This window comes from Apodemus sylvaticus, chromosome 15, assembly GCF_947179515.1.
Source record: "Apodemus sylvaticus chromosome 15, mApoSyl1.1, whole genome shotgun sequence".
In the NCBI taxonomy this organism is placed as follows: Eukaryota; Metazoa; Chordata; class Mammalia; order Rodentia; family Muridae; genus Apodemus; species Apodemus sylvaticus.
Window position 1 is genome coordinate 82,795,296 of NC_067486.1, and position 12,034 is coordinate 82,807,329.

The following is a 12,034-nucleotide window of genomic DNA, read 5'->3' on the forward strand; positions in this document are numbered from 1 at the left end:
TGTCCCTCTTCCTCCAGTCTAAAAGGAAATATAGAGCCGAAAAATACCAACTAGAATAAACTGTATAGGACATGGCTAATAGCAGATGGGAAATTGTTTTATAATGAAGTGAACTAGAACCTACAGGTTAGGAGAAAACCTGCTCTTGCAAACTGTCCTCTGACCTCTGCATGCTCACTGTGCACACACATACAGAATAAATGAATAAACAAACAAACAAAAATGTCTTCTTCCAGATAAAAGGGTTGAACTCTAGATAGGACTTGGGTGTCCAGGGAAAGTGCCAGAGCTGGCCCTTGCTGATAAATATCAAACACTCTGCATTCGTATGTGCATCCGTACATGTGGGAATGTGCCTGTGTACATGTGTGCCTGTGTGTGTGTGTGTGTGTGTGTGTGTGGTAGGGCAGAGGCAGGGAATGCTTAACAGGAAGAGCACACTGACTGCTCCTTCAGAACCCATATGGCGGCTCACAATCACCTGCAATTCAGCTCCAGGTCATGCAATGCTTTCTTCTGGTCTCCACAGGCACTTGTATACAAGGTATACACTCACACACAATACATAAACAAAAATTAAAAAACAAATCTCGTCAAGCATGGTGGCGCACACCTTTAATCCCAGCACTCGAGAGGCAGAGGCAGGCGGATTTCTGAGTTCAAGTCCAGCCTGGTCTACAGAGTGAGTTCTAGGACAGTTAAGGTTACACAGAGAAACCCTGACTCAACAACAATAACAACAACAATAACAACAACAAACAAACAAACAAAACCCAAATCTCTTAAAAATACTGTGGTTTTAAGCTTAAAAAACAAAACAAAACTGTCTAAGCTAGGCATTGGTGCTGCATACCTTTAATCCCAGGACTAAGAAGGCAGAGGCAGGCAGGCTGGGGGTTGACCTGTCAACAGCCCATGCAGGTGGGATCCAGGACTGTGCCCCACAAAGGCCTTTCCAGAGCACAGGCACATCAGAAATGACTCACATATACTCAGAAGCCACCACATTGGCCACATTGAGAATCTACTGGAAAATAGCCACGGTTGCTGGGAGGCCCCCTAAATCATTCGTGATTCCAGGAGTGCCAGCCACAGCATGTGACATGGTGCCACAGGACTTTAACTCAGCACTCGGTGGCAGAGGCAGGCAGATCTCTGAGTCTGAACCCAGCCTGGTCCACACAGCAAGTTTCTAAACAGCCAGGACTATATATAGAAACTGTGTATCTTAAAACAAAACAACAACAACAAAACAAAATAGCCCAGGACTGTATAGAATGCAACCCTCTGGGCTGGCGTGGCAGTACATGTCATTCTGGTACAGGGGTCGGAGGTAGGATCAGGGATTCAAAGTCATCCTTGGCTACATGGTAAGACTGAGGGAAGTTTGGGCTGCATGAAACTGTCTCAAAAATTAAAATAAGGGGGCTGGAGAGATGGCTCAGCTATTAAGAACACTTGCTGTTCTTCTAGAGGACCCAGGTTCAATTCCTGTCACCTACATGTTACCTGTCAGCCATCTGTAACTGCAGTTCCAGGAAATTAGACACCTTCTTCTGACCCCTGCTGGCACTGCACATACGTGGTTAACAGGCACACCCACACAAAACACCCACACACATAAAATACAAATATTTTTAAAATATTAACATAAAAAGAAAATTTATGAAAGAATGAAAAAGGAATAAAACAAAACCAGAAACAACCGCAGCAGAGCAAAAGCTAGCACCTCAAGAGACACACCTACACCCTGAAGGGCCAGGAAGGACTGAGAAATCCTAAATTTTGGTCTAAGCCACACTAACAGCTGGTGAATAGACTTCTCTTCCTGAAGGTGACTGAAGAAAACTAGGAAGACATGGCCTCTCTCTCTCTCTCTCTCTCTCTCTCTCTCTCTCTCTCTCTCTCTCTCTCTCATTTATGAGTACACTATGTCTGTCTTTAGACACACCAGAAGTGGGCATTGATTGGATCTTATTACCGAGGGTTGCGAGCCACCATGTGGTTGTTGGGAATTGAACTCAGGACCTCTAGGAAGAACAGTCAGTGCTCTCAAGCCCTGAGCCATCTCTCCAGCCCTACTGGCTGTTCTTGAGCTAGCTTTCAAATACATAAAGCAAGAAACAATGAGGGTGGAGAAGGGGGAAGGACAGAGCTAGCACAGCTCTCTACACGGCCTAAGGCGCATGTGCGCCTAGCCAGGCATCTAGTGCACAGCTGTGTACCTAGAGAGACCCTTTTCTTCTCAGCCACATGTGGTCCACTTGTGCAAACGGGACCAGCTCTCTGCATTTCAGAGAACTGAAATCATCCAGACCTTGTTCTCTGACCACAGTGTAATTAAGTTAGAATTTGAAAACTAGAAGATAGCTGGGCTCTGGGGTGGGGGACCATAAGAACTCCAATCAGCTCAGCTCAGGTCAGGGACAAATGGATACACGGTTCCGCAGAAGTGAGGCCTGACGGCACCTGGCAGCGTGGGACCCAGCTACAGGGTCACAGTGTGGGAACACGCCAGAGGAACTGGGTCTGAGAGGTGCCATGTCCAACATGAGTTGGAATGACTGCGTGTGCCCCAGGACAGTAAGACAAGAAAGAAGACTGGGACAGGATCCCCCCTCTCAAGCCCACCATGTAGAGTCCAGTCTGAAGCAATTCAGGCCAAGTGTGTATGCAGCAGCAAGAGGCCCCACTGGACCCCCAGCCCTGCAGTAAAACAGTCCAGACTTAGTCTGAGCAGGAGAGCGGGGCTTGTTCAGCAGCTCCTAGCCCCTCAACACCATCAGCAGAACTGTATGATATCAGTTACCCAGCAGACCCAACTGACCCAGCCAAGCAATGGGGAAAACATGTGCTGCACCGACTTAGCTTGGAACGACTGTTTTTTTGAGATGGAGTCTATCTTCTATTCCTACGCTGGAGTAATCTGCTTGCCTCAGCCGTCTGGAGCGCAGACACTACAGGCATATTTCATTGCTTTGATACTAAAGGGAAAGCAACAATTGCATTTACTACATCAACAGTCAGGAAGAAAACCCAAGGCTGTAGAGATGGCTCCTCTAGCAATGTTTGCCCGACTTTGGACTGCCAGCTCCACATAAAAAGTTCAGGGCAATGGTGCTTGCCTGTAATCCCAGGGGGAGATCCCTGGGGCTTCCGGGCAGCCAGTCTAGGTGAAATGGTAAGCTCCAGGTTCAATAAGAGACTCTGTCTCAAAAATTGAGAGTGGGGGCTGGAGAGATGGCTCAGTGGTTAAGAACACTGACTGCTCTTCCAAAGGTCCTGAGTTCAAATCCCAGCAACCACATGGTGGCTCACAACCATCCGTAATGAGATCTGACGCCCTCTTCTGGAGAGTCTGAAGACAGCTGCAGTGTACTTACATATAATAAATAAACAAATCTTTAAAAAGAAAAAGTGAGAGTGGATGGGGCTGGAGAGACAGCACCTGCACTGTCAGGCAGCTCGAACTCCAACTCTAGGATATCCAACACCCTCCTCCAGCCTCTGCTCACATACACACATACACACCTCAAAATAAGATGAATCTTAAACAATAACAGAGAGTGACTGATGAAAATACCAGAGGCCAGCCTGTACCTGTGCAAACTAAAACACACACACACACACACACACACACACACACATATACAAATAAAAGAAAAAGAAAATCCCTGTCAGTCAGAGAGAGGCAATAAACACATCTGTCAAAACCTAGCACTCACAATCCAGTTTTTCCCCCACAGACATGGAAGGAACTTCACCCAATAACAACCTGTCACTGTGCAATGGGAAGCGCGGCTTCCCTGCCCAGTTCTATCCCAGGTGACCTGCTTGCATATAGCAGGTCTGGGTCCCAATGTGCTGAGCTGGTGGCTCAGTCCTCAGCTTAACTGCTGCTATGCTGTCCCTGCCCTTCCAGCTGCTTGGCTCCAATTCACAGACCTGCTGACACTGTGCTCACTGGCCTGACCACCTCTTCCTGCCCTTCTGCTTGTCTCTTGTGGCCAGGCTGCCTGTGTGTATCCTGGATACTGTGTCCACCTTCGGATGTTCACACCCAGCAGGGCCCCAGCTCTAATGCTAAATGCTCCCCCACGTGCAGACGTGCGGGCACAAGCACTGGAAGGGCTGTAGAGCACAGCTATGTGTAAGCTCAGGCAGTCTGATCGCTGGCATGCACCCTCCAACACCCCTTCTGCATGGTCCGTCCTCACTGGGCTCCACACACAGGCTGCACTCAAAGCCTGCACTGGGGCAGGATGTGGGGTAGATGCAGTGGTGTGGTGCGCCTGAGCATGCATGTGGGGCCCGCCCATGCCTGCAGACAGGCCCAGTTGCTCCTCCTAAGACTGGAGTGCTATGGTCCTGCGGCACTGGGGGGAGGGGGAGAACCTGTGCAGCAGACTGGATTGACGCTATTTTATCCTTGTCTTCCTGGGGATGTTCCGCTGGGCTGAGGTGGAGAGGGGACTGTTGGGCATAGGGAGTCCCCACTGGAACCCACTCAGAGCCCTCCCGTCTTAGGGACACTTCCTTGCTCTCTCCTTGTCCCAGGAACTTATCAACACTGTCAATTCCCAGAGAGAAGAGAGCAGCTTTTAACCCTGTACCTGGCTAAGTACTCCTGTGCTGGCAAGGTCCAGCAGAGGCCTGACTGATCCTCAGAGGCAGAGATGTGCAGAAGCAAGGGGAGCCCCCACATCACTTCCCCTGCCCCCCTACTGGTTCTTCATGTGAGAGGGCCGGTCTGCCAACTCTGACCAACCACGGCCCTCTGGGATGGGAGTAAGTCTATGCCTCATGCACACCTGGAAACATGAAAAAATGGCAGAGGTAGAGACAGCCTGGCTGGAGGACTGGGTGTTCAGGGAGGTGAGAGACTGGGAGCCTGCTAGAAACTTAAACTGGACAAAGACCAGTGCCCACCTGGGGGCCGAGCTCCTGAGTGTGAGAAAGATCTGCAGGGACATGGAGGAATGGGTGGGCCCTGTGCCCCAATATCCCTCACACGAATACAAGTGAGCACCGTGCCCACAACCGCTCTGCAAACCCTATGCCTGCTTCAGTATGCACAGGCACTCTTGGTGCACGTGAAGATGACCCTGCGCTTTTCTGACTAGCTTCCCCCAGTGGCTCTGGGGGGCCATGACTGTGGCACAACCAGGACTGCACAACACAAGGCTGGGACTCTTCTGCTGAGCAAACTGGGCTGCTCTGGCCCAGGGTTCACTGGGGTGGGGAAGCCTTGTTATTGCTTAAAGACCTAAAATACTATTGGCTGTAAATCAGTCCCTGCTTCAAGGCTATGGGCCCTACACTCCATGTGGAGGCAGGAGCGGGGCCTGGGCACCACCTGTACCTGACAATGCCTGAGGCTCAAACTTGCTGGCTAGCAGCAGAGCCACCTCCGGGAGGCAGGCTTGAGGTTCACAGGCACCCCCAGGTAGGTTGTGTCTGTGGGCATCCCACTGGTCACTGCGGCCTCCCTGCCTGAGCTCTGGCCTGGGCTCAGGACCCTCCAGAAGGATCTCTGGCCACCAGTGACTCTTACAACTCATGACCTCAGGTGCCAAGAATGCTCGGCGCGGCCCCATCTGGTTCTGATTACCCATGCAAGGCTGCGGGCGCCTCAGCCGGGGATCTGTGTCCCAAGCGGCTGGGAGATTGATTTGGGCTCCTCAGAGGCTTTAGGAGGAGGATGTGAGGAAGGCACGTCTGAACCAACATGGTCTGAACCAACGTGGGGCCTGGGCCAAGGCAGGCAGCCATGTTTGGTGCCATGGTACCTGTGAGGGTGCTGGGGACTGGAGGCCATCTCTATGGCCCTCAGGTGTTACCAATTACCTCAAATAGCTTGCCCTGGCAAATTACCAGATGCTTCCTTCCCAGAGACCTGGGCTGTGTAGAACCAGGATCTCTGGGCTTGACTCTGGGCAAAAGAAATAGCACCCAGCCTTCACCAAACCGGAGTCACTCTCACCCTCCCAGGCAGGAAGGCAGGCTCAGTGGGGGGCTGGGTTCCCCTCCTTTGATGTGCATTGCTGAGCCAGGCCCTGCCTACCTCACTCCAACTACTTCCAGGCTGCAGTTCCTAGGCCCCTTCTGCTTTAACTTTTCAAATCATTAGTAGAGTAAAAGTTCATCTCTGGACTGGAGCATGCCCATAAATTCAGTCTTAAGTTCCAGCAGCTGTTTTCCAAACACGCTGGGAGATTCCAAGTATCTGGGCTGGAAGGGCTTCTTGGGTGCAGCGCCCCAGGGGCCGGAGTAGGAGCTGCATAGCTCTGGCAGGAGCTGCCTAGGTTGTCAGCCCTCTGCCTTCCGGGCTAGCGAGCGAGCGTCAAGCCACTGAGGGATGGACGCTGGACCGCAGGGGTGGCTGCTGCTCTCCTCCAGGCTTCGGAGGCAGGAAGCAGTGAGGGAAGGAGACTGCACGCTTGCCTGCCGGGCTCAGCACCAGTGAGGTGGGACTCAGGACAGACCCAATGGTTGAGTGCTGTGCTTTCCCATGATTCTGAGGGTTTAGGGACTCTCCTGAAGGTTGGAGTCCCCTCCCTTCACAGCAAGGAACCTGTGGGTCTCTCGGACACCGGACACTGAGGGAAGGAAGGATGGACTGACACAGGGCAGTCTTATTCCAAATCCCTTATGTGACCAGCACAGCTGGACCCCGGGATGGCCCTGGCTTAGAGCTATGGGTCCGAGGAGCCTGCCTGACCAGTGGTCTTCACTGCCTACCTTCTTTTCCTGCTAGACACTGCTGGTGGGAGGCCAGGTTATCTCTGCTGCCTCTGCTCCCCAGTGGGGCACTCCTGGATCTGTCCCTACTTATGAATGTCACTTCATTGTCCCCAGACCCCTAAGCTCTATCCTCAGAGCGCTAGCTAAGTCCAGCGAAGCTGGGAACTGGGCTGTAGCCAGGCCATCCTCCACAGGGCGTGTAGCTCTGCCACCAGGCTGTTTGCACGGCTGAGTTTATCTCTGAGACTCCCAGTAACAGGTTCCTTTCCCGCCCTGAGTCTGCGTAACCAAGCCACTTCCGGGGGCTTGGCAGCCTGTGGTCTGGCAGGCCTGTGCAAAACCAAGTCTGGATACATCTTCCACAACCCCTCCATCCCAAGTGGGGAACGAGCCAGTTGGGCCCCTTATGCTGCACTCTGAGGGACAGAGGCAATCCTGGGGCCGTAACAACTCGGAGGGTCCATGAGACATGGTGGGGTTGTCTACAAGCCCGGCTCAGCCAAGGCCTTCCTGTGTGGTAGGATCTGTTACGCGTGGCCAGCGCCTCCCCAGGAGCAGCCTATAGACCAGGCCATGGCTGTGCACAACTTTCCACAGTTCTCTGTCCCCCCCCCCCCCCTTGATTAATCAGTTCCTTACTCACCACATTCCTCGAGTTTTCACAAAGGAGTTTGGTCTGCCTGGACACTACGTGCCTTTTCTCTAGATGGACAAGACTTGATGGCTGTTAACCCGAGGTCCAGGAGAAACCCAAACCATGTGAATGGAAAGCCCACGCCCACTGGCCTTGCTCCCCTACTGCCTCCGAGTGATTAATTAGCTAGGGAACTGCAGCGGCTCCTCTTCATGCCTAAATATTGTTTCAGCCTATCAGACTGTTAGTGCGGAGCAGGATAAATGAGCCCCGGGCCTGTGCACTGACCTGCAGGGACTGCTGATCGCCCAGACTCCAGACAGCCAGTGCCTTCCCGGCAGAGCCAGAGACGCCCTTGGCCTTCTGAGAGTCGAAGTCGAGGCCCATGACAGGTTCTTCATGGCAGGTGATTTGGCTGCACACCTTCCGCTCTGAGATGTCCCACAGGGTCACCGATCCATCCTCATAGCCAGCCAGGAGGAGGGGGCGGAGACTGGAGTTACTCTGTGGGGAATGGCACAGTGGTTGGCTCCCAAAGGGTTTTGTCTTCAATAAACTTTAGAGGTGTGGGAACAGCTCTTCTCTGGCCACGCCCAGACGTGGGCTGGCCCAGAGAACAGTTCCTTCGCTCTCCATACCCATATGCCTGGGCTCTATACCCTAACAACCTCCCACAGCCCTCCCGTGGGGCTTGTAAGGCGGCTGCTTAGGAACGAGAGGTGGACTCCAGAGACCTCTGCATGCATGTCTACCTATACTGGATCCTGTCCACATCAGGGATGGCACGATACCCATGGCACCCACCAGCACCCCGGGCAGCTACGATGGCCTTGTCCTTCTCCTCATCTGCCCCAGGTGTAAGTGTTGAAGCCACCCCTTGTTGAGGCCAGTCATCTAGAACCACCAGGCAGGAAGACTGAACGCTCAGTGAGAAGGCCTCTTTGGGCTTTGTTAATGGAACTGCGGAGGCCCCCACCCTTGGAAGCTTGGTGTGAGAGGCCCTTACTGTCGTGATGGATGAGGGCGAGGGTCAGAGGGCTCCGCGCCCTGGGCTGACGCTCGTTTATTTAGCCTCTGAAACAACTACAAAAGAAGAGTGCTGCAGGATTCCAAGTCACCCTCAGGGACATGCCATCAGTCCCTGCACCGCACAGCAGCCTGAGAGAAACTGCACAGGGCTGAGCAGGGAGGCCCAGGCTAGCTGGGGGGGCTATGGCATGCAGCTAACAAACAGCACGAGGGCCGGGACGCTCACTCGGGTCAGCACATGCTGTGACTGGGGTGTGGTGCAGGACACCTCTGGTGGAGGGGGGGGGCGCAGGGCCCACTAGAGACTAGCATGTGAAGGGACAGCCACAACAGGAAATAGGACACAACTACCAGGCTTTCAGCAAGTAGTGAACTTGCCAAAGGCCAGAGCGGTTGTCTCTGACTGACTCCAGAAATGGCTTGTAAGCTGACTGCGTCCTGTTGGTGATCAAGCTCACATATACAGAACACGAGGGAGGGAGCGAGCGAGCGCCTGGGAGGAGGCCTGAAGCTTCCTTCCTTGTTTTCTCAGTGACTTCTTTTCAGCAGCATCTTCAGTCCTCCTCCCCAGGGCCAGAGCCCATCCTGTGCCCTTTGACCCTAGCCCCAGCGGCAGGGCTGTCTCAGGTCTCTGAGCGTGCGTGGGCCTGGCTCTGCAGCGCCCTGGCTGCACTGCTGTGCTGGTCCTGAGCTTTATCACAGGGATGAGCTCCCTGCTTGTGCTTCTCAGGTCACCTGCTTGGAGATCTGTGCAGACCCACACTGTGTGCCCTTCAGACAGGCTGCGTAGGCAAGCAGATACGAGCTGGGTCAGGACTGGGGCAGCTCCAGGGGGAAGAACTCCAGAACCCTCTGCACCCCGATCAGGCACGCAGGCCCACTGCTGCCACTCCTACTCACCACCCTCGGGATGGGTAGGAGCTACCCTGAAGCCCACTGGAGAGAACTATCCCAGGCGACATGGTAGGGCCCTAAGCAGTGGTCTGAGCTGACATCCACACCCATTCCTACAGCTCTGGCTCTGCTGCTTCTCCTCACCAGGCCACTTTTCTTGTCTTTTCAGTCAGGGAGTCCAGCGTTCCCCATCATCACTGCTATCAGTTCTAGCTGGCATGTACAATGCTTGCTGACTATGAGTTCTGAGCAACATAGATTATTCATTACTGGGCTACTAGAACGTCCCCTCTCCCATGGTAGCCAGAGCAGGAGCCAGACTGGCCCAGAAGGTATGCCTGGAATTTCAGCTCCAGCCAGTTACCACCACGGCCCATACCTGGCCACTTTACTCAATCTACCCTAGTCTCTGCAGCCTTCCAGTGACAGGCACCACAGGCTGGACAAGTGCTCTCGTCCGTCGCCACGAGGCCTCTGGTGGTCAAGGCTTGCTGCTGCAGAGCCGAGGATCTGAAGTCACCCTGCCTTGCTCTCTTTAGCAGTCCCCTTGCCCTCAGTTAGGACCCAGAGACAAAAACTGGCTCTGCAGCCTCTTCCTCCCTTTGAAGTACAGCCTGGGAGATGGTAGCAGCCAGGAGCCAAAGGAATCCCAAAGCTATGTACTAGAACTCCGGAAGAGGCCCCAAAACTCAGACTAGGAACCTTCCCTAAGGTGGGCACTGATGATGTTAGCTCAGTTAGCCTGATTTACAGCCTGACCTATCCTATAATTACTGTCACAATGCAGCACAGGTACTTTAAGGGGAAACTACAGATAGACCCAAGTACTTCAGAAAGAAACCTCTGCCACACTCAGAGATTCCATATCCTCGGATTTCCGGATTTAGGAGAAACAAAGAGCAGTCTTCTAACCAGAGGCTCTCAGCAGCTGCGGGCTTCACACTGGATCTTCATCACCAACACAGCGGTGATCTGTCCTTCTGTCAACTATATTAATTACCTTAACAAGTTGGTACATCCTTTCTACACATTTTTTTTCTGATGGAATTTTTACACGGTTGTGCAATGACCTGTTTTCCAGGGTACAGAATAGGAGTGTGCAGCCGCAGGTGCCTTTGCAGGGCCTGTGTGTATCATGGTCAGTGTGAGCAAGGTTGGGGGACAGGATGAGGGGACATTAATTTTCCCAGGGAAGCGCCCAGAAACTCTTGGGGAGCTGTGTCTGGACACACCGAGGCAAGAACGTGGCTCCTGCTGAGTCAGGCTGCAGACTTGCAGATGCAGGAGCTCTGTCAGGTAGGGTCTGCCCTGGCTCTGCCGAGGCTTTCTCCAGGAAGCTACACAGCCAGGCAGCACAACAGGATCAGCTTACTAAACGCTCAAATCTAGCCCAGCCCGTGCAGTTTAAAGGCTGCATGGGGCTGCAGCATGCCACAGTGGGTAAAAGCACTTGCTGCTCTGCCGAGGACCTGGCTTGGTATATGTGTGTCAGCACCCACATGGTCGCTCACAACCACCTGCAATCCAGTTCTGGATCTGAAGTTACCCTTTGACTTCAGAGGCATCAGGCACACAAGTGGTACACACATATTCATGTAGCCAAAATACCCACACATATAAGAATTAAAAAGGGAACTGCAAAGAAAGCCAACTGGACGCAGGCCAGAAGCCTTTGTGCCATCGAGACAGACAGAATCCCTGGGGCAGGCACAGAGCTGCCCTTCCCGTGCCTCTTGCGGGTCACGCAGGCAACTCCAAACTGAACAAGCCCACCTCACCTCACCTTTAGAAGAGTTCAAAGAGGCAGCAACCCATGAAGCAGAACTTACCAATGAGAACTAGGAAGATGGCCAAAGGGTTACAATCCCTCTCAAAACAGGCAATAGCCTGTGACTCTCCCACTGCCGTGTCTGTACCAGTTAAGACACTGACACTGAGGCTTCTGGGATTCCTTGCAGATAAATACAGAAAATAGAAGTGACCCAGGAAGTAAAAATGCTTTGTGGCCAGGGAAAGCCTCATCCTGGAAAGGTCTGGGCCTGCGTGCGTGTGTGTGTGTGTGTGTGTGTGTGTGTGTGTGTGTGTGTGTGTGTGTGTGTGTGTATGTGTGTGTGTTGTGGGGGAGGGTACAACTCCAGACCTTAGGCTGTGATGTCTACCTGGGCCTTAGTTTTTGCAGCAACCCAGAAGATAGCACCTGACCCTCCAACAGAAAAAAAACAGTCAAGAACAAAGAAAATGGCTCCAGGGTAGAGCTCCATGGAATGTCCGTGGGGACATCATGCTAACGTCCCAGAAGGTGAAGGAGTGGAAAGAATGACTGTCCGCACAGTGCCGCCCATGCAGGCTTGTCGGCATTAGATAGATTTCCCTCAGCCCCAGCCGAGCCAAGGACCAAGGTGCTGAGGAAAAGGGCACGCTCTTCTGGGAGCGGGTCTCACAGCTGACCCAACTGTGCCCTCCTCATAGCTACATCTGGGCATCGGCATGACACCCTGGCAGGGTTCTGTGGAGTGTGGGTATGGGCGCCTGGTTTCTCTGCGGGGTTCTCTTGGGGTGCCTTCCAAGCACCAACACCAGCTCAGGAGAACCTGATGTCCAGTCAGCTTTGGGCCACAGAGGACAGCAGATACATGGTCTCTAAGGGACAGTGCCCGTAGATTTGATGACAAATCCAACCCTGAGTGGGGCATGACTCAGGGCTGTTAGGTGTGGCTGGCACATGCTGTCTTA

The 12,034-nt window shown here is 53.1% G+C and overlaps 1 protein-coding gene across 3 annotated transcripts in view; it reads right to left on the minus strand.

The window, feature by feature from the left end:
- Positions 1-12,034, minus strand: part of Gnb1l (G protein subunit beta 1 like) — a 70,104-nt gene that overhangs the window by 7,653 nt on the left and 50,417 nt on the right. For all 3 annotated transcript variants that reach the window (XM_052158229.1, XM_052158226.1, XM_052158228.1), the window contains one exon: positions 7,667-7,882. In XM_052158229.1, coding sequence (XP_052014189.1) covers positions 7,667-7,882 — 216 coding nt within the window. The remainder of the gene's footprint in view (positions 1-7,666; positions 7,883-12,034) is intronic.